The 22,390-nt window shown below is 30.6% G+C and overlaps 10 protein-coding genes and 1 non-coding gene across 11 annotated transcripts; 5 read left to right on the top strand and 6 right to left on the bottom strand.

Annotated features, from left to right (window-relative positions):
• Positions 1–228: 228 nt before the first annotated feature.
• CDC36 (CCR4-NOT core subunit CDC36) lies at positions 229–876 on the top strand (the record flags this gene model as incomplete). The annotated part of the gene is made up of 1 exon (XM_046078672.1): positions 229–876. The coding sequence occupies one exon, from the start codon at positions 229–231 to the stop codon at positions 874–876; it is 648 nt and encodes a 215-aa protein (XP_045936577.1).
• A 315-nt stretch (positions 877–1,191) lies between these two features.
• On the bottom strand, positions 1,192–1,265 carry SCDLUD_000231. The gene has a single exon. It is a non-coding gene; the product is annotated as a tRNA-Val (tRNA).
• A 539-nt stretch (positions 1,266–1,804) lies between these two features.
• On the top strand, positions 1,805–3,121 carry MSS51 (Mss51p; the record flags this gene model as incomplete). Its single annotated transcript, XM_046078671.1, has 1 exon — positions 1,805–3,121. The coding sequence occupies one exon, from the start codon at positions 1,805–1,807 to the stop codon at positions 3,119–3,121; it is 1,317 nt and encodes a 438-aa protein (XP_045936578.1).
• Positions 3,122–3,724: 603 nt separating this feature from the next.
• On the bottom strand, positions 3,725–4,102 carry QRI5 (mitochondrial 37S ribosomal protein mS38; the record flags this gene model as incomplete). Its single annotated transcript, XM_046076713.1, has 1 exon — positions 3,725–4,102. One exon carries the CDS (start codon positions 4,100–4,102, stop codon positions 3,725–3,727), a length of 378 nt encoding a protein of 125 aa, XP_045936579.1.
• Positions 4,103–4,695: 593 nt separating this feature from the next.
• HMX1 (Hmx1p) lies at positions 4,696–5,679 on the bottom strand (the record flags this gene model as incomplete). Its single annotated transcript, XM_046078670.1, has 1 exon — positions 4,696–5,679. One exon carries the CDS (start codon positions 5,677–5,679, stop codon positions 4,696–4,698), a length of 984 nt encoding a protein of 327 aa, XP_045936580.1.
• Positions 5,680–6,675: 996 nt separating this feature from the next.
• Positions 6,676–8,778, bottom strand: CDC9 (DNA ligase (ATP) CDC9; the record flags this gene model as incomplete). Its single annotated transcript, XM_046078669.1, has 1 exon — positions 6,676–8,778. The coding sequence occupies one exon, from the start codon at positions 8,776–8,778 to the stop codon at positions 6,676–6,678; it is 2,103 nt and encodes a 700-aa protein (XP_045936581.1).
• A 1,006-nt stretch (positions 8,779–9,784) lies between these two features.
• Positions 9,785–11,395, top strand: SCDLUD_000236 (ENTH domain-containing protein; the record flags this gene model as incomplete). The annotated part of the gene is made up of 1 exon (XM_046078668.1): positions 9,785–11,395. One exon carries the CDS (start codon positions 9,785–9,787, stop codon positions 11,393–11,395), a length of 1,611 nt encoding a protein of 536 aa, XP_045936582.1.
• Positions 11,396–12,534: 1,139 nt separating this feature from the next.
• Positions 12,535–13,743, bottom strand: SCDLUD_000237 (uncharacterized protein; the record flags this gene model as incomplete). The annotated part of the gene is made up of 1 exon (XM_046077004.1): positions 12,535–13,743. The coding sequence occupies one exon, from the start codon at positions 13,741–13,743 to the stop codon at positions 12,535–12,537; it is 1,209 nt and encodes a 402-aa protein (XP_045936583.1).
• A 633-nt stretch (positions 13,744–14,376) lies between these two features.
• Positions 14,377–16,824, top strand: HRD3 (ubiquitin ligase complex subunit HRD3; the record flags this gene model as incomplete). Its single annotated transcript, XM_046078667.1, has 1 exon — positions 14,377–16,824. The coding sequence occupies one exon, from the start codon at positions 14,377–14,379 to the stop codon at positions 16,822–16,824; it is 2,448 nt and encodes an 815-aa protein (XP_045936584.1).
• A 341-nt stretch (positions 16,825–17,165) lies between these two features.
• On the bottom strand, positions 17,166–20,756 carry SCDLUD_000239 (uncharacterized protein; the record flags this gene model as incomplete). Its single annotated transcript, XM_046077595.1, has 3 exons — positions 17,166–17,950; positions 18,455–18,502; positions 20,498–20,756. The coding sequence occupies 3 exons, from the start codon at positions 20,754–20,756 to the stop codon at positions 17,166–17,168; spliced, it is 1,092 nt and encodes a 363-aa protein (XP_045936585.1).
• Positions 20,757–21,435: 679 nt separating this feature from the next.
• SEC13 (GTPase-activating protein SEC13) lies at positions 21,436–22,311 on the top strand (the record flags this gene model as incomplete). The annotated part of the gene is made up of 1 exon (XM_046077982.1): positions 21,436–22,311. One exon carries the CDS (start codon positions 21,436–21,438, stop codon positions 22,309–22,311), a length of 876 nt encoding a protein of 291 aa, XP_045936586.1.
• Positions 22,312–22,390: the final 79 nt, after the last annotated feature.

Consider the following 22,390-nt stretch of genomic DNA (forward strand, 5'->3'; position numbering starts at 1 on the left):
GGGATAAAGTGCCACTGCATTGCTAGTTTTTTTTTTTTTTTGTTGTTGTTATGGAGAAAAGAAGAAAAAAAAAAAAAAAAAACTTGCTTTATTAACGTCATGTGAATAATAAACTTTCTACTCGACTTTTACCTAGAGGTTTTTAACTTACTGTTAAGCAACAGAAAGAATAACCATAGATTTTAGAATTATATTACTTTATCGTTACATCATTTCCCAAACATAATTATGACTGTTTCAAAATATGGGTTGCAATCATTGCTAGAAGAGTTTAGCAAATTACAAAAGAAATTACCAAAACACGAAAATGAAAATTCAACTGATAATACCATCACAGAACAACAACAACAGAGTAATAACAGAGATAATACTATGATTACTGGTGTTGACTTAACGCCCTATATACAATCATTAAATCTAGATCCGGCGTCTAAACTACCGTTCCACCATGTTTTAGAAACACTACCATCTCCATGGATTGAAACATCAAGAAGTGATGTGGAACCACGACATTTTATACCGGAGAGCTTCACTAAAATAACAAATGTCTTAGGATCACCTGTTTCGCCACCAGTTTTCAATCAAGTTTCTAATGTGGAACAGAATAAAATTTCTTTATTTCAAGACGAAACCTTGTTCTATTTATTTTATAAACATCCCGCTAGTGCTGTGCAAGAACTAACATATATTGAGCTAAGGAAGCGTAATTGGAGGTATCATAAGCAATTAAAAGTATGGTTAACAAAGGACCCTTTTATGGATCCTGTTGTTTCCCAAGATGGATTAAGTGAAAGGGGTAGATATGTGTTTTTTGATCCTCAAAGATGGGAAAAAGTTCAAAAAGATTTCATATTGTATTACAATGCCATTATGTGAAATTTAAGGACAATCAAAGAGTATGAGGGAGGGGAAAGAGAGATACTGGGAGGAGTGGAGACAAAGTAAATAAACCGTTCATGTAATATGTATTATTTTTTTAAAAAAAAAACTAAACGCTTTCGGTGTAAAAAATAATGCAAAGTAGTCTTTTATCAATACAAAATATACGTGTATATATATATATATATATTTCACTACCTGATGTTTCCTATCATTGCTGAAAACCTTATATTAATGTGTTATCCAATAATATTGGATTAAACATATAAATATGTAACTAAAAAAAAAAAAAAAAAAAAAAATTAAAACAATTGATTTTGCCCAGGATCGAACTAGGGACGTTCTGCGTGTTAAGCAGATGCCATAACCGACTAGACCACAAAACCAATAATACAGACAATTAATTTTTCTTATTCCTAACCTTTAAGTTAGTGGTGGTAATTATTAACTTAACTAGTAATTAGGCATTTTGTTTTACACAGTTTTCTATATAGATATTTTAATTAATTATTAAAGGGAATAGCATTTGGTACGAATTGATTAACGTATCATTATTAAAAAAAAAATGTATGTAATAACAACAAAGAAATTATAAATGTAACAAATTTTGTAAAAGTTTTACATTCGGGTAACAAATGAAGTTAAATGCTATTTTTACTAAAAAAAATTAACAGAATGAAAATATTTTTAATTTTCTTTTTTGTTATTTTTTGTTATTTTTTTTTTTTTCAAGTGTACCTCTGCCATGCTGCTAGAAATTTCATCTTTATCATATTAGATAATTATCATGGTTGAATAACTATTTCCTTTTTTTTTTTTTTCATTAGTAATTTTTGAGACAACTTAAATTTTTAGTAGCTTTACAGTCTGAGGGAGTAGCCACAACCAGTATCGTACAACACAGTAATAAAAAAAAAAAGAAAAAATGATGTCGTCCATGACTGTTAATACAATTTTAAAAGGAACACTTCTTAACAATGTTACACTCCAGACTCTCTCACCCTCATCAACTTTGTTAAACCAGAAACGTCACATTATGGGGTTTGTTAGAAACGCGTTAGGCTTAGATGCGCCAGCTGATCCAAATGACCCAACTCCAGCGAATAGATTTCACCCATGGGTCGAATCACCATGTCCAGATTTAAGAGATCGTGCACACCGTATTATGGAATTGGCTAAATGCCCAGTAACTGGCGAAAAAATTGAGTTTACTTGTCCGATAAGTGGTATCCCTACCCACCATTCAAAAGAAGCTTGGGAAAGTGATAAAGTATATCATTCCACCAAAAAATATGATTATTTACGTAAGGTAAATATATACGAACATGATTTGAGAAGTGGTAGACCATTTCCTGAATTTGACTTTCCCTTAGAACAGGATTTTGACAGGGTTGTTAACATGACAAATTGGGATTTATTTTTTTATACTAGGCAATTTTATTCTATGGATACTGAATTCCAATTGGCTGCAGTCACCAAAATGTTAAGCTATCCAATGACAATAGCCTCTATTTTACACCAGTATTCTCCATATTCTTTAACTCCCAAGGGTCCAATTACTTTAGAAGGTCTAAAAAGTTTGGCAGCATTGCGCTATACTTTGTATCCGTTTGAACAACAAAAACAGAAAAATTTGGCAAAAGTCAAGGATCGCCCAATGAGAATCTTTATTTTAGGTGCTAGAGCTGAGGCACAATTGCCTGGTCATGTTTGGAAACAAATACAAGCTCTTTTCCCTGTGCAAAGTTTTGAGATACATTTTATTGGACCCGAATGTTTTTATGATAGAGAACAAGGCAGATATATTACCAGTTCAGAACCTATTATTCAAAATGTCGATGAAACTTTGCGCTTGGTTTACCATACAGATTATTTCCATGTTTATCATTTACAACAAGACTTCTTCCCATACGATCCATACTTGGATGTGTTTTTCGCTTTTCATGCCGGCTTTGGTGCTATAGAAAGTAAAAATACTTGGATGGGAGAAAGTTTCAAGGGGTTATTAGAAACTAAATGCGGTATTTTTATAACCGGGTATAACAAGCAAGATATAATGAATGACTGGAATACTATTACTGAACAAGGACACAATAAAATGGATGTTTTAATGGAACCTATTAAGAATGTGTTTGGTAGTACCAAATGGGAACTGAACGATGCTAATCCACAAGAAGTTTATCAGTTTAACATGTGGGTTGCTGGTTTTAGAGGTAAAAGGTACCATGCAATTGAAGTTTAGCCTTTAAAAACAATGGTATGAATATTTAAATGGAAATAGAATTAAAAAATAGAAAAGAAGAAGAAAAATATTCACCATTCATATCATGTTTTTGTTTGAGATAAAGTTTATATTTTCATTTTCTTATTATTATTATTATTATTATTTTTTTTTTTTTTTTTTTATTGAGCTAATAATTACATATGATAATGGTAGAATTATGTAGCAATTTGTATACACAGAACATGTATATATATAATCCATGTATATAAGTACAAAAATAATCAAACGTATCACAACATTGAATTTTCTGACTCTTTTTGGTATGTGTTCTGTATGATTACTTTATTTCTTTTTGATGCAAGAATGGGAATTATACTTATCTTTTTTTGGAATTATAAACATTCAAGCCAGCCTATAAAAAAACAGAATTTGATAATAATTTTTTAAAAACACAACATTAAATACAAATACTTATTTGATTTATTGTTGGCGTATGCTTTACATTTTTTATATAAAAGTGAAAATGAAAATAAGGATTATAATATATACATGGAAAAAAGGCACCAAGCAGTTAGTATTGTTAAAAGTAAACAAGCAAATCCTATTCAACAAACAAAAACATCATTTACCTTGGCTTTGTTTTCTCTTATTGGCTTTTTCTCTCTTTCTTCTTTTCCTTAATTTATGCTTTTTCATTTTTTTTTTCCTTTTCCTCATAACACTATCAGCAAAAATCTCATTTTCTTCCGCTTCAATTAACCCTTGATTAGATTCTTGTATAAAAGGGGGGCTAATTATCTGAGCTAATTTAGATACAGGACCAAAAAAGTTAGTAGAAGTTCCAACAGTTTTTATTGTGGATAATACTATTGGGCTCAAAGAAATATTGTTGTTATTGCTTCCTTGGGGCATTGAGGTCAACATTCTTTTAGCAGATAGTTGAACACCAAAGGCATTGGTTGATCTTACCATAGATCTCCTTAGTACATTACCAAACATCATATAATTCAATATGGTTTTTTAGGATCCAGACAAATATATATATATATATATATATATATATATTAAAAAGACGATTAGTTGGGTTAAATTGTAGTGGCAATGATTGTTTAAACCTTATGTTCGTGGTTTGATAACCTAAAAAGAATCACTTTTTGTTGTTTTTTTTTTTTTTCTTTTTTGCTTGGTTATGAAAACAGAGAAAGAGATATAGAACGAGAAGAAATCAGTTTCGCAATTAATAAAAAAAAAAAAAAAAAAAAAATACAGAAAGATAAAAATTAAAAAAATTTTCGCTTTTTTCCTTTTTTTAAATTAAATTCTTTATAAAAAAAAATGAAAAAAAAAAAAAAAAAAAAAAAACATTGTAATCTAACCAGTCACTGAATTGGCCATTATGTCCGGACTAACCAAAAACACAACCCAAGCCGAGACTATAAAAGTGTCAAAAATATATATATATATATATATATGTAAATGTGTAGACATAATGAATTCCATTATAATAAAAACTTACCTATTTCAAGTAACTTACTCATAATCATTGAGTGTCAAACCTAGTAGAGCCAATTTTAATAACATTTCATCCTCTCTTAAAAATACATTTTAAAAAAGCCAATGGTAATTAATATCTGTAACAAAGCCAGTATAAAAACTAAAAAGAGTTTTTTCTGAGAGACATTTTTAGTTTTTATTGTAAAAAATTTGGATGCTTTTAATTCTTCAAATATAAATGTGATTAACCTGAAGCTAAATTTATTCATCAATTCATCTCTGTTAATTTGTCCTAATTCATTAACAATAGAAGCATTCCAATCAAAGATTTTACCAGCAACCTCAATGATGTCTAATTTTTGTTGTTCACTTAGTTTATTCCTAGTCTGAATTTCAAAATTTTTTCTATATTCCATTCTTAATTTATTTTCAGCAACTACACCATCCTCGCTGAAAGTGAAAAACTTAGTACCCTTTTTACTAATTTCTTCTTTTGACAAATGTCCAATGCTTGGAAATAAACCGCTGTTTTTGTAAAGAGTGCTTCTCATGACACGACCGCCAGCAAACAAAGCTAAATATTCAACATGACAGTAAGCCAAAATAACCCATGGTTTTAAAAGTGTCATTTCATGAATGTAGTCGATAAAATCCTGTTGTTTAGATGGTAATTGAGAACTTTGTTCCTTTAAAAATTTGTCAAAAGTTTGTTTCGTGGGGAATTCTTTTGAATAAAAAAAACACAAATCATTATATAAATTACCAGTTCTATAAAATTCATCCATCCAAAACCCACGTAATATTTCCCCAGTTAAATTATTGCTGCTATTGTCAGACATCAATCTTTGGATTTCCTCTTCGATAGCTTTGAAAACAAAATAAAAGGCTAGCAACCCTTGTCGATATATAAATCCATGTTTCATTGCCATAGCAAATTTAAGACTCATTGTTTTATCGATTTTGTTATGTTGTTCCCTTGTATTAAAGTTAATTCTGTTGGCTAGAGCACCAGTGTCAGTTGGTGAGGGAATGATGGTATGGTTCGTATTTTCATTAATAATTTTTGTTGTTGAAGGAGACATGTTTATGGTTTTTAGTAATCTTTATCAGTTATTATTGTTATTATTCTTTTTTTTTTTTTTTTCTAATGAGTTCTGTTATAAATAAATCAATAAATGAATAAATAAACAAGATTATAAAATAAGATTAAAATTGTTACAATAAATAATTAGATGATTGAGTTAACCTCTTTATATACTTTTTTTTTTCTTTTTTAAAAGTTGTTTATATCTTGATGTATAAAAATATTTGAAATGATTATGGTCTATTCATATCAACAAATTAAAGAAAACAAGAAGGGTGGCAATGATTGTATATAATCACAGTTTGTTTTTGTACAAGCCAACCACTCCTTTTATTTGAATTTCAAGAGTTTGCCAGTTTAAACAACATAATTCTACACCCATTTCGACTTCCCTTTATCCTTTTTTTTTTTATTTTTCCTGTTTAGCTCATTCTCACTTACAAACTCCCCCCTCTTTCGCCCGATAATTCCTTTAAGGTCATGTGATTGTTTACGTGCATGAGTTTCTGTGGCTAGTAAATGGAATATAATAAATGGAAGAAATCTCCAACTAAAAAAAAAAGACACACAGATTCCAATCAAGACTCATTTGAGGGGTGCAAAACACGCATAGGTATCAAACAAATAAAAACAATAACAAAAAAACAAATACTTGCGCAGAACAAAAAAGCAAATCTAAAGAGGAAATGGAGTTGCTGGGTATTATTATGTAATATTTTATTTATTTATTTATTCTTTTGAAAGGGGTGTATTACACAGAGGTATACCAATTTTAAAAGAAAGATAAATAGAAAAAAAAAAAAAAATAAATAAATAAATAAATAAATAAATAAATAAATCGTCAGTATAATCACATCTACAGTAAGTTAAATGTTACTTATTATATTATATAACCGACTTATTGCCATGTGTTTACCAGTAAGTCATAAATGTTGTTTTTATCATTACAATCCTCTTTTCTCTCCCCCTCCCCCCTTTTTAACATCCCTTCTGATTATTGTATGTGATTTTGTGACTGATAAAAATCGATAACTTGGTTAGAAGTAGTAGCATCCTCTATATTTTTATCAGTCCTGATTTTAAGAAATCTAGGAAATCTTAAGGAGATACCCTTACCCAAAGTGTTTATACCAGCTTTATAAATAGGTGATAACGACAAATCAGCAGTTAAAACTTCAAATAACATAGTCGGATCAAACCAAACGTCAGGAACAGCGCTGTTATCGAAAACGTAAAAGGATTTGGGTTGTTCAATTTCGGTTGGATGCAAAGTTTCATACAATTTGCTTAACATTTCATCTGAAAATCCAGTACCGATTTTGCAACAAGTTTCATATTCACCAGTGTCATCATTATAACACCCCAACAAAAATCCACCGTACCCGCCTGTCCTTTTTCCTCTACCATGATACGCGCCCATCACACATAAATCAAGCGAGTCACCAACGCCTGCTAAATAATCCTTTTTCAATTTTAACCAATTCCTTGATCTTTTGCTTGGTTCATAATGAGACTCTTTGCCATCCAAAACTTTGACCATTAGACCCTCACAAGAATTTTGCACTGACTGATCCAAATAGTTTTGCATTTCGTCAATATCCGTTGTAATTATTTGATTGGCAAATTGCAATTCTCCCGGCACTGGTTTCAGCACTTTGTGTAACACTTCTCGTCTCTCTTTTAAAGTTTTGTTAATTAAAACTTCATCATTATATAATAAGCAATCAAATATAAACAAACAGACTCTAACTTTAACTTTTAAGGCATCAACATCTTTTCTTTTTCTAGTGCTCAATATCTGGAACGGTAAAATTTTCATTTGCTCCACGTCATAAGCAACAGCTTCGCCATCCAATATTAGTGTAATCATGGAATCTTGGTCTCTTATGTATTTCTTTAGATCTATTTCAGGGTATCTTTCGGTCATATTTTCTGAATTTCTGGAATATACTCTAAAACTACCATCTGCTAATAAATGAACTTGTGCTCTTTCTCCATCATATTTATATTCGCAAGTAAAAGTTTCTCCTTGAAACCTATCCAACACTTCACTAACACTTTTAGTTGGTTTAGCCAACATGGGTTTTAATGGAATACCAGGAGTAATTTTGATAAATTTGCTTAGATTAGAGATTCCATATTCTAAACAAGTGTCGATAATAATTTCGTAATTAGGCACTTGGCAAAAACTTTCTCTAATTAAATCTGTTGCCTCTTCGACAGTAATTGAAGTATTATTGCTATCGCTTTTATTGTTATTGTCAAGCTCCCTTTTTAGTAGAGATTGTGCCAAGGAAATTAAAACTGTCTTTTCTGCTAATCCAATCCTTAATTTACTTTCTAAAGATCTAATCAAAAATTTGGCCTCGTTCCCGCTACAATTAGTCAACATTTTTTTAATCAGCCCGATTTTCTTTGTTTGAGAATTAGTTCCAGTTGTCGTCGCAATTTTAGTCAAAGTTTCAAAAACTTCTTTGCAACTCATTGGTTTTGGCTTGAACATGGTCGGTTGATTGGACCTGGCTTTAGATGCAACCATTCCTAAATCACCGTGATCTTTGTAACTAGATCTAATCTTAGCCGATTTTTTCCCGGTAGATTCTGCAATTGCCTTGATCAACAAACCTTCCCCTAGCCCCAATTCTAAATTTGATACGTAATCCGGACCTAATCTATTAATACATAAATAAGTTACAATTTTTAATTGATTTGAATCTATTTCCAAAACTCTATTGAAAAAATCAGTCAATTTGGAAGTAATTGATAACCTTGAAGATGTCGATTCTATATCTTGATATAGGTCACACAAGTCTGAATATAATATAATGGGTGAAGTGTCATTTTTATGTAATTTTTTGCTAGGTGGAACGGGAACAGTAACTTTAGATAACGGAGAAGATGACAAGTTGTCCTCATTAGATATTTTTTTAGTAGCTGTAGGAGAGATGCCGCTATGATCTCCTGTTATGGTGTTTTCAGCACTGATATTTTTCGTTATATTATCTGTTTCCGGATCATTTTTTTGCTTCATAGAGGTAAAAAACCTTGCTAATGTAACTTGTTTTTTGGAACCAATGGTATTATTCTTACTACTCATTATTTTGGACACAAAATATAAATTATAGATATTATTTATGTGATGTAATGATATAATTCTTGGAAGAAGATTGGAATTTCTTAGTAGCAATTGGGATAAGATTACCATTTAATAATAATATTAGCAAAATTAAGATAAAATAGAGTTATATCTAATATATATCAGCAGTGTTATAGAACAAAGAAACTTTGAGAGAATTGTATTAAATTGGTTATAGGATTCGTGATAAAAAAAAAAAAAATTAAGAGGAAAAAGAAGTGGAAGGTGGGAGTGGGAAAAAGAAAAGATGAAAATAGGAAAATTGAACGCGAATAGTTTTTTTTTTTTTTTTTTTTTTTTTTTTTTTTTTTTTTTTTTTTTTTTTTTTTTCATTTTTTTAAGGCTAACCTTTTTATATGGAACGTTACGCGTTTGAAAAGAAATTTTATTTTCAATTTTGTTTTGTTTTGTTTTTTTCTTTTTCGTATATTTTCAAACATAGCATGTTCAATATTATATATGTTTCCCAATCATAAAATGATATATAAAAAATGTAACTGAATCTCAATAAAAACAAAAATAACAAGTCGGGCAGGGTAACAAAGAAAAGAAAAGAAAAGAAAAGAAAGAAAAATTCGGACATGTAAAGTTGTCCGCAGTCTGCTATATCCGACAATCAGCTAACCAAGAGAAGACTATCTACTTGTTTGGTTGTAATATATATTTTTGGTATCTTTTTTTTTTTTTTTTCCTTTTTATTTTTAATTTTTTTTTTTTTTAAGGAGGTTTAATATTACTTTTCTACTTCTTTTGTCAATATTAAATTTAAAAAAAAAAACCCTTCTCCCTCTCTCAAACTTTCTTTTTCTAACTTCAGCTATCGATCCGTAGAATTACATAAATAAAGCTAAATCTATCAGGAACAAAAAATATACCCATTTTTATAAAAAGAAAAGAAAAAAAAAAGAAAAGAAAAGAAAAAAAGAAAAAAGAAAAAAAGAAAAATTTAAGCAAACAATTCAGAAATATGGCTAGAGTATGGAGTTCCGCTAAAAATATGGTCCATGGGTATTCTGCAGCCCAAGTTTGTGTTAGAGAAGCCACCTCGAATGCTCCTGAGGGACCTTCTGTCGACCAATTAGATGAAATAGCAAGTAGATCGTATGATGCGGATCAATTTTTCGAAATTATGGATATGCTAGATAAGAGATTGAACAGTAAGGGTAAATATTGGAAACACGTTGCAAAAGCGCTAACCGTTTTAGATTACTTAGCTAGAAATGGATCTGAGAATTGTGTTACTTGGTGTCAAGTTAATTTATACATCATTAAAACATTAAAAGAATTTTATTATGCTGATGACTCAGGGAAAGATTTTGGTCAAATTATCAGGGTTAAAGCCAAGGAATTGAGCTCTTTATTACAAGATGAAGATAGATTAAAAGAAGAAAGAAGCTTATCAAAAAATGCAGGACGCGGAGCTGCCCGTAGGAGGGCTGGCAGTGGTAGTGGTTCTTCTCGTTATGATGACGATTTGCAAAGGGCCTTGGAAGAAAGTAAATTAACTGCGCAAGAAGATGAGAATAGGAGGAGAGGTTTGGCACCTAATGGAAGTGAAGATGATGATTTGCAGACCGCTTTGAAATTGTCTAAAGAAGAAGAAGAATTAAAACAACTACAGGACAAATTAAAGCAACAACAAATGGTTCAAACAGGTGCAACCGGTCAAATCCAATACTACGATGTTTTTGGCAACCCAATAAGTCCTGAGGAATATGCCCAATTTCAGTTGCAGCAACAACAGCAAGAAGCTTTGGCCCAGCAAGAAGCCTTGGCTCAGCAACAAGCTTTGGCTCAGCAACAAGCTTTAGCTCAACAACAAGCTTTGGCTCAACAACAGGCGTTTTTGGCTCAACAACAAGCCATATCTGAACAACAAGCTTTATATCAACAACAATTGATGCAAGCAGACTTGATATCGGGTAGTAATAATCCATTTTCTATGAATAATGAGGCTGAGAAAAAGAAACAGGAGGCATTAGATAAACAAAGAGAGTTGGAAGAGCAAAAGAGAAATTTAGAAGAACAGCAAAGACAATGGGAAGAACAGCAAAGAGTACAAAAATTACAAGAGGAAGAAGCACGCAGAAGGCAATTGGAGGACCAAAAGAGATTATTGGAAGAAAAGAAGAGACAATTAGAAGAACAACAAAGGTTACAACAACAGCAACAACAGCCATTACAAATGAATAGAACCGGTGATGCCGCTATGAGTGCCAAATATGGTGAATTAAACACTTTATTGGCTACTGGTACTGGTATTGATACCTTTGGTAACAGTGGTGAAGCACGTATTCCAGCTCAACATACCAAGACAGGCACATTTATTAACTCACAAGGTACTGGATTTTATCAAGTTAATGATAAAGATTTATCTAAGAATAATCCCTTTTTGACGTCGCAGTACACCGGTTTGCCAAGTAGTTCAATTGTTCCCGTACAAACCGGGTTTGGTTTTGGTAATCAACTTCAGCCACAACAACAAAACTACAATGCTGCTAACAATATTAACAATACCAGTAGTGAGAATAGTGCCAATAACAATGGTAATGCTGGTTACAGTTTAATTGACTTGTAATAATAATAATTTGAATTCTTATATCTCATTAGTTTATTTAGTCGATTCACCATTATATTATACAGATATATACGAACTATTTACTATTCCGATTGTTTTTCTTTTTTTTTTTTTTTTTTGTGATTTATGTTTATAAATATAATATTTTGTCTATTTTTGTTATTGTTATTGTTGTTGTTGTTGTTGTTGTTGTTTCTATTTATCTTTATAAATGGTATATGGTTTATTATGTTTATTTTACTGTTTGGTTTGTTTTATTATATTGTATATTTTTCATCAAACTTTATATAATTTTACAACACTGTTCGAATCACACTTAGTGATAATAAGCCACTTGCTACAAGATTTTACCACTTTACGGATCCTCTCAATCAAGTTAACGAAATAAATTGATAGTTATATAAAATTAACTGTTTTGCCTATACACCTCTCTCCCAATAATCCGTGTATTTTCCTCATACACAAATCAACATGTACTACATAATAAAACTGAATTCTATCCTATTTTTATATTTTTAAAAGCTGAAGTGCAATCCTTACATTTAATCACGAACAATAAATAAAAGATTTTCTCATATTTTTTTTTTTTTTTTTTTTTTTCTCTATTTTAAACATGTAAAGAAGGAAGTTAAGTATCTAGTAACAAAATTCCGGCGATCTTACTTAAATCTTCTTCAGTTAGTTTGATTTGTTCTACATTATTCCCATTCCTATGAGTATCACTACCTTTCTTATGCTCAACTGCTCTAAGTACTGCTTCCTGAATAAATAGTTGTATAAAATTTTCTGTTTTGACTAAAACATGCTTATCAACAGGGATAATTTGATCATTATTATTTGGTTTTAAAGTCTCTTCAAAGATTTTTTGCACATTTGATTTATTGATGATTGTATGAGTTTCATTCATGAACGTGTTTGAATTATTATGATTTATTTGTATCGACGGATAGCAGTTTGTTTTATAGATTGGTTAATTACTTGCGACAAATATTTTTTTTTTTTTTGCTCTTTTTTTGCTCCTCTTTTTTCCGTTTGATTTAGTATTGAAAGAATAAATTTTGCCAATTAAAAAAAAAAAAAAAAAAAAAAAAAAAAAAAAATATATATATGTATATATATTTATTGATATAAGTGACTGTTTAGCGTATTTTATAAAATTTATAATTATAATACATAGTAAATGCACTACTGGAACTCGAGGAAAGAAAAGAAGACTCTGAGGATACCACTGGTCGCACTTTCAATTCCAAATAAATTTCTGAAATAGCCACATCAGGATCTAATGAAATTGGCATTAATATATACCCATTCCCGTATTCGATTTGATCAGTATTTCTATTGCAACCAAAACCATTTGTAGATCTTCTGATGTTTTCTCTTCGTATTAGTTTTGTATTATTGGCTTCCAATTTATATCGAGGCAGCGTACTTAATAGCAAAAGAATGTTTGTTGCCGGTTTTCTATCCTGAGAAGTGTCATTAGTTTTTAGCTCTATTGTAATATTTTTAGTTTTAATAAACATTCCAACAGACTTAATAATTTCAATATCAAACATACCATGATATGAGGTTTCGTTAAGTACATTTAATTGTATTTTCAACAAATCTTGTCTAACAGCAGAGGTATTTTTTTCCTGAACCGAAACTATGAAGCATAACGGAATTGGAAAAGTTTGCGTCACGATCGAATTAGTAAGGGGGAAGGTCACTTTAGATGCGCTCAGTGCCATATATTCCAATATTTCTGCGCATGATATGCATTGAAGCAAATAACAGTTTTGCAATTCAATTAATCCAGGTGTAATGGCGTGATGATCATTTTTAACCTCTAAAATGGTGTTATCATGATTGTCGTCTCTATCAGTCGTAAAATAATGCAGTAAATCATAAAATTTGGAATATAATTGGTGATAAATTGTATTAATGTCACTGCTTCCCTCGTATTTAAAACCACACCTATAACAACAAAGTTTAACTATTTCAGAATTCTGAGGAATAGTAGTAACAGTAGCACTGGATTGTGATAAACGTAAATTTTCACAGTTGGGACAACTAAAGCAATGAGGGCAATATTCTTTTTCTGCTCTTCTGTCGATGTTAGCGTGTCTTCTATAGTTTTTGTTGTAGTTATTTAATGAAACATAGTTTCCCTGATTGTTAAATCTCGTCGGACTATCTTGTTGTATGTAGTGACAATATTTACAATATTTATATACAAAACAGTTTGTATCTGTGCTTCTGCAACAATATTTGCATTGTATCAATTTACAGTATGTGCAAAATTGAAGGTCTGTATAATTGTTATATATTTTACAACTTTCACATTTTAATTGGCTTATATAACACATTTTTTTTTTGTTTATTACAATTATTGGTTACAATTATTAGTTGCGACGTATTGCTAAATAAATGAAATAAAATAAATAAATATAAAATAAATTCATGTGAGGGAAATATTTGACGGGTAGGCTGTGTAAAAAGTGCGGGTAAGTTATTTTTTTGCAGTTGATCCAGGAACCAAAAAAAGGTGTGGGTGTTGAGAAAACAGATTTTAAATTTTAAGAACGAGTTTAAATAATTATTTTATGGCTTTATTTCTTAGAATTCTTTTGACTACTTTTTAATACTTTTGTTTATTGAATAACAATGAGAAAATAAAATAAAAACAGAAATAATACTAAAAGAAAACTGCGTGAGTGTAATAATAATAACTTCACCACCAATAATTCCACAAATTAAAACCCTATCTTAGAGCATTAAGTGTTCCATACAACGTTGTTACAGTATAGTAAAAAATAAAGAATTAAAAAAAAAAAATCGGTTAACAAACCTCCATCCCATAAATAATGAAAAAGAATAATTATAATATTAATATTCTTTTCATCCTCGTACACATACTTCTAGGACAAAATATATATAACAATCTGGTCACATGCGCCAACATAAAAGTGGACTCTATAACAAAAGATATCTCGATAAACATGGGTCAACAGATATATAATGAGGCAATGGAAATATTAACCACATTTTACCCAACCCCGTATAATTTCCAACCGCCAGAGCATTTTAAAATGTGGGATGAATTTATTGATGTTACACCACCATATTATATGGTGCAAAATAAAAATGAATTTTATACTGAATTTTGGAATGACTGCATACAACCAAAACACAAAAAGGCATATGACATGTTGCTAGAAAGCGCTACCACCTATCACAATCTAGATGCATATTTCCAGTTGGCTCAAATAAATTTATGGAACGATTATAGATTCATTGGTAATAAAACGCAGGGTTTGCATTACTTGTTGGAATTTGAAAAATATAGTTCTGCACAACCCAATGGCACAGTACTTTACCAAATTGCATGTTGTTATTCAACAGGTTTATTTGAAAGAGAGCCAGATCAGCTAAGAGCCTTGGCCTATTTGCAAAGGGGCGCAGAAATAGGTGAAATGAAAAGTATCCAAGCTTTGGCTTATAGATATTCACAAGGTATTAGCACTGAAAAGAATTTAGACAAGGCATTGCTATATTATTCAAGACTATCTGAACTAATATACACCAAATTAAACAACACATACCCAAATTGGGAATTAATACCAAATCAGGGAGAAAGTTACAATTTGAGAATTCCAGATTTACAAAACAAATTAGTGGGCGAAGAAGCTTTAAGTACCACAAGATCAAGCACAATCGGGAGAATGGGTATTTTACCCTCTGATGATTTTTTTACAGATTATGAAAAGCCCTTCCAGGTGAATAGAGGGAAAAGCGGCCTATTCCAAGTTCATTCTAATATTATAAGCGGGGAGGATGATGATGAAGGCAATGATGACTTAATGAACGATATCATAATTTCCTCTTATTATCTGGCAGTTAATGCTTACTACGGTACTTATGTCCATGAAAGAAATCACACATTAGCTCTTTTAATACTTGAGAATATTTATTCAGAATACGATAACTATACCGCAACTATATCGTTTGACCAGATGATACATTATAAAAAATGTTTAACATTATTAGGTCACATGTATATGAGAGGTGATGGGCTTGACAAACCAAATATGGAAAAAGCTGCAAAAATACTCGAAAGGAAAAATTCCGTGAATATTAACAGCTACAATCTTTATTCTCCATCAAACATTGATTTGGCACTTATAAATTATGTTTACTATAAAAATTCGACCAAGGCGAAGGAAATATGTTCTCGGATAGTCACTGCTGGAGCGGATAACGGTCGATGTTCATATTATCTTTTAAAAATGGGTAATTCAACCCTAAATCACATAACAAAGGATGTTGATATCGAATATTTGCAAAAATCTGCTACAATAGGATATGTACCAGCCATTTATTACTTGGCTAAGTTTAGAGAATCTAAGATTATTAATGGTCCTGCAACAGAAGATAAAATACATGTTTTTAAAAGATTTGTACACAAAGCAGAAAGTGTAATGGTGCCATATTTAAAAAAATCATTCAATAAATTGATGAGCCAAGACTTTGACGGCGCGTTGTGGGGGTATGCATTAGCTGCTGAACAAGGTTATGAAGAAGCACAAACTTCGCTTGCATATATATTATACCAACCACCCACTTTATTTTCAACACCAGCACCATTGTCACCAATAATGGAAGAAATCGCATTGTCTTATTATATAAGAGCTTACAAACAAAATAACCCAGACGCCGCAATTGTTGCTGGTAATATATACTACAAAAGAGGAGACTATAATAAGGCGGTGGCGCTATATCAAGGTGCGTCATCTAAGTTTTCTTTATTAGGTATGTGGAATTTAGGTTACATGTATGAATATGGTTTAGGTGTACAGCGTGATTTCCATTTAGCTAAGCGTTATTATGAGCAAGTTCTGGCCCAAAGAACCCTTTTTTTTGGCATAAAATTAACTGTTTTAAAATTACAACTTAAGGAGTGGTACTATTCTATTGTTGATTCCGCTAGATTTGCTGCCTTTTATAACTTTTGTGGTGGAAATGATAACGCTAGTGTTTATAATAAAATCAAGCATTTTCTGCAAGAATTATATGAAAAAAGTATGGTTAACCTTAAATCAACGTGTGACAAGTATTTTTTTCTCAACACCAATCCAAAAATACAGGTCAATGTTTATTCTATAGACGGATCGGTAATAGGCAATTCAAATGGTAATGTATCACATAATTACAAAAACTTTTTTTCCAAGGCACACAAAAAAATTAACCATTTATTACAGGAGTATGGCTTATTTTGGGAAGATATTATTAGTATAGTTATGATTGTCTCCATTTTAATGATGTCATTTTTCGCAAGAATATTAGCAAGAAGATTTGGATGGAACTTACAAGAGAATAATCGTAATGAAATTAACATAAACGGTGGTGATGGTAACCTTAGATTCAGAGTGCAATTTTTTGCAATATGAGTGTGGAATAATTTAGAAAAAGAAAAAAGAAAAGGAAAAAATATGTATTTATATAACTGAACGAATAATTTTATAATTAAAAAAAATTTTTTTTTATTTTTTTTTTTTTTTTTTTTTTTTTTTTTCGTTATTATTCTATAATATAAATATACTTTTCATTATGAATTTTACATCATGAACTAAATAAACAATCTAAGACAGGATACATTTAAGCGGTCAGTTACTTGGAGTTTTACGCGAGCTAATTTTTAACTGAAAATTAAACAAAAAAAAATAAATTAAAATACATAAGCAGAAAACTAAGGTCAATATAAATAGCATTTTAGGCACATAAAATTAAATTAAAATGGACTGTTCTTTTCCAACGATTCAATTAAATTTGCTTCAGGAATGATATTATCAAAAAGTTTAAGCTTTAATAATAATTTGGCATGTTCAGAAGATAAGTTATCTCTTCGATCCGAATATATACTACCTAATTGAGAAAAAGTTCTTTCGGAAGCAACTGAGGAGGTAGGAAGGGATTTTAAAAGGTGGAAAATTGCTTTAAACATAGGATCCTTAACTTCTTGTATACATTCATCATATATTCTGAAGTTTGCAATTAAGGTTGAAATACACATCTCACTATGCCCAATAATACCATCTTTTTCATATTTTCTTATTTGTTCAATATAATATTTTTTAAAACAGGAATTATGTTTTCTTTTAAACTCTTTTTTAATAACAAATAAACTTTCTTTTATATCTTTTCTAAGAATACTCAAAAAACTCTTTTCACTAGGTTCATCTGGTGTTGTAAAAAAGTTACTATTTTTAATAATATCAGTCAAACATTTTGTATGCTGAGGATGAGTATACTTTACATTTGCTGTATCCAAATCATTATTAGACAACTTTAAGTGCTCTTTCATTGAATCCAGATGCGTTTTTAATTTAGCTAAAAGTTGTTCGTCTGAAAAAGTGGATGATTTATAGGCATTATTGACAGATTCAGTATGAGAAACATTATTATCATCAGAGGAGAAATTACCCGAATCATTAGCTGCATTATCAGCAATAACATTAAAAGGAGCATTATCTTCAGTATCAAAAGTTGGAGCATCATTAGCAGCAGAAACGTTACCGGAAGCATTAGCTGCATTATTGGCAGTAACGTTACAAGAAGCATTAGCTTCATTATTAGCAGAAACGACACCGGAAGCATTGGCTGAATTATCAGCGGTAACATTACCGGAAGCATTAGCTGCATTCTCGGCAGTAACGTTACAAGAAGCATTAGCATCATTATCAGCAGAAATGATACCAGAAGCATTGGCTACGTTATCAGCAGAAACATTACCGGAAGCCTTAGCTACATTATCTGCAATAACTTTACAAGAAGCATTAGCTTCGTTATCAGCAGAAACGATACCAGAAGCATTGGCTGAATTATCAGCAGTGACAGTACCGGAAGCCTTAGCTACATTATCTGCAGTAACATTACAAGAAGCATTAGCTTCGTTATCTGCAGAAATGATACCAGAAGCATTGGCTACGTTATCAGCGGTAACATTACCAAAAGCATTAGCAGCATTATCAGCAGAAATGTTAGCAGAAGCATTGGCTGAATTATCAGCGGTAACATTACCGGAAGCATTGGCTGCGTTATCAGCAGTAACATTACAAGAGGCATTAGCGCCATTATCAGCAGAAACGTTAGCAGAAGCATTAGCTTTGTTATCAGCACAAACCTTAGCAGAGGCATCAGCTGCATTATTGGCAGAACCGTTATCAAAAATATTAACCAAATTACCAGAAGCATTGGATACATTATAATCAGTGGAATTAAAAACATTTGTGTTACCATCACTAGTAACAGCATCAGAATTTAGATGTGTATCTTTGTAAAAATTACTGGAAGTTTGGTGAAAACCACTAAAGTTATCAGGAAGAAACTTTTCTACAATTACAGCCAACACCAAATCTATAATTTGTTCTGAATGAATTCCATCTGTATGAGAGTCTATATTAACCAAGTAATGAGGACTTAAACAAGTGCCTAATAAACAAAGCTTGCTCTCCATATAGTATGAAAAGTATTTATTAAAAATTGGGATCGAGTCGGTCAATTCTTTGCAAAGTTCATCATCATGAGAAAAACAGTTGAAAATAAATAATTTGAGAGTATACAAAGAATAAAGAATGTTCCCATGAAAAGCATCATTACCACTAAAATATGTTGTCAAAAAATCTATAACTCTCATATGATCAGCAAACATTTCAATCAAATCAAATTCTTTCTCCGTCAAAATAAAATCTTTTGAACCATATTCACTTGTGAACAAATCTGATTGAAATACGGGTTTTAATTCAATAAATCTTTTTAGTTGCTCATAATAACTTCCCCATCGAGTTTTACATGCAAATTTTATGGTCAACTCCTTATTTAAAACTTTTTTCGAAAATTCTGTGATTGTATTTCTATTACGGGCAAATGAGTTATGCAATGAATGAACTTTTTTAATTGCCTGTCTCAAACCTTTAAAATCAAACACTGAATTTTCTAAGCCCTCATCAGTTACTGACGATTCTATCGTATTTTCAATCAAACACGAAACCAAATCATCAGATATTTCTTTAGATTTTGCATAATTATCTTCACCATTGTCAATAACTGCATCTTGAGATGTGTGCGGTGCCATTGCACTATATTCTGTTAATCTTGTTCGAATATAATCTTCACTGATACTATCCTTTCCAATCACCTGTTGGGCACAAATATCATTTACGTCAACAAATTGATTTCGAATATCAGTATCTTCTTTGATAATTGTTATATTTTTGTAGATTGTGTTAAATATAATACCCAAAATATGTGGAAAACAACGAACTTGTTCTATGCGAGTACCACAAAAGTTCTTATTCGCTTTTATTACAGAAGCAGCATTATCTGAAACAGAAGCAACGACATTTGGTACCAAATTATTGTAGTTAACAACCATATGTTTTAATTCATTTGTTATGTCATTACTATTCTTAGCACCATCAACAATTAAATCTAATAAATAGCTAATTTTTCCTTTACCAGGAAGTAACACCATAACATTATAAGCATTAAAATGGTGCTTCGAATTTTTGGAGCTCCATCCATCAAAACTTAATGAATGTAACTTTTGTTTGCAAAAATTTTTTAAATGCTCTTCAAATAAAAATATTGAGGTTTCCATGGAATGCCTATCAAAATCCTTGAATATAAAGTCAAATTTCCCACCACAAGTTTTTTGAAATAAATCAATATACATATTATTAACCTCATTCAATGTTGACCAAATAAACTTATAATTGGACAAGCCAATTGTATTTTTAAAATCTTCTTTTTCCTGAAGCTCATGCTCTGCATTTTGGAAATATTTGTTTATATTACCATTATTCACAGTGTTGGATGTTAATTTGTAAACAGGGCAATTATGACACACTATTTCATTAAATATATAATCTCTAACAAATGAGCGTTTATAATTTGACTCAGAATTTTTTAACTTTGGTAATAAATAGTTGAAATTGGGGTGATCTAGATCTTCTCTTTTAATACCATGAATGGTAGTCATATGTGCCTTAAGATTGCTACTTGCATAAGGACTATATTTACGTTTAGTGGCTTGTGCTGGAAACATATTAACACAATGCATACAAAAAATTGAATCATCTTGATTCTCATTTCCAGAGGTAGCAGTGGATAAGTTGAGAGTTTTATAGACATGTTTGTAAATGGTTGACTCTAGCTTTGACCTTTTAATACCTGTTTCGTTAGATTTATGGAATATAAAATTGTCACATGCAACTAATTTTAGTTTTGAACTATTATATTCAAAGACTTTTGTCGCAGGATATTGCTTTGTCGTAGGCCCTATAGAGTTAAGGTCAATTTTGTAAGGTAAACCATTAGCCATTTTTAACTTTATTCGTTAAACATATCAGTTAAACCTTTATAACATATATGTGTGTATTGATGACGTTGTTGAATTACAAAATTAAAAGAAGAAGAGAAAAGAAAAGAAGATAAATATTATTGAACATTTAACCATAAAAATATTTATAACTGGACTAGACAAAATATCAAATAAATCAATGCACAACACTTCAAAAACCAACACAATTAGTTTTTAACATGATTTGTGTATATGTTTATATTAGAGCTTCACAATTTGAATATTTTCTTATATTTTTTTTTATTTTTTTTTTTTTTCCAAAGCCAGAAATTGATATCATTTTACACGAAATAGTGGATTACGTTTTAGTCCGAAATTTTTATGGACTAGTTTTTTTTTTTTAAGGAAAAACAAAAAATAAATATCGTATAAATTTATTATCCATCTTAGATTTCATTTTTCGCTTTTGTTGAGCTATCCAGTATCGGTTTGTCGCTTTGGATTTTTTCGGACTATATGGTTATAATATTTTTTTTTTTTTTTTTTTTTTGCTTCTTGCTTCTTTTTACTATTTTTAATAAATTCTAATATATTTTTTTTAATATCACCAAAAAAAAAGAAAAAAAAAAAAAAAAAAAAAAAAAAAACTTATAAACAAAACAAATACCACAACAAACAAACAAACACAATTACAGAAAAAATGGTAACAATTAATAATGCACACTCAGATTTAATACACGATGCAGTATTAGATTACTATGGAAAGCGATTAGCCACATGCTCTTCGGATAAAACTATTAAAATATTTGAAGTTTCACAAGATTCTCAAACTTTGGTTGATACTTTGATTGCTCATGAAGGTCCGGTTTGGCAAGTTGATTGGGCCCATCCCAAATTTGGTATCATATTAGCCTCTTGTTCCTATGATGGTAAAATTATAATTTGGAAAGAGGATCCAAACACCAGTAAATGGACTCAAATTGATACCTATAATGTCCATTCCGCTAGTGTTAATTCAATTCAATGGGCACCACACGAATACGGGCCTTTACTTTTAGCAGCCTCTTCTGATGGTAACGTCTCTGTTATTGAGTTTAAAGATAATGGTACTACTGAACCAATAATTATTAATGCACACGCTATTGGTGTCAATACAGCCTCTTGGGCTCCAGTAGCTGCTTCTTTTGATAATGTTAGAAGATTTGTTTCTGGTGGCGCTGATAATCTAGTTAAAATCTGGAAATATGATCAAGATGCTCACACTTATGTTTTAGAAGAAACTTTAGAGGGTCATAGTGATTGGGTAAGAGATGTTTCTTGGTCGCCAAGCGTTTTAACACGTTCTTATTTAGCATCTGTATCTCAAGATCGTACATGTATCATTTGGACTCAAGAGAATGGCAAAAAATGGAATAAAACACTGTTGAAAAACGAAAAGTTTCCAGATGTTTTATGGAGAGCTAGCTGGTCCTTAAGTGGTAATATTTTAGCCGTATCTGGTGGTGATAATAAAATTACACTATGGAAAGAAAACTTAGAAGGTAAATGGGAACCAGCTGGTGAAGTCGAACAATAAGTTTCATATATCTTACTATAAGTTTCTATTATTATTATTATTGTATATTTTCTTTTTATTTCCCCCTCCCTCCTTTTTT

Source organism: Saccharomycodes ludwigii, chromosome I, assembly GCF_020623625.1.
Source record: "Saccharomycodes ludwigii strain NBRC 1722 chromosome I, whole genome shotgun sequence".
In the NCBI taxonomy this organism is placed as follows: domain Eukaryota; kingdom Fungi; phylum Ascomycota; class Saccharomycetes; order Saccharomycodales; family Saccharomycodaceae; genus Saccharomycodes; species Saccharomycodes ludwigii.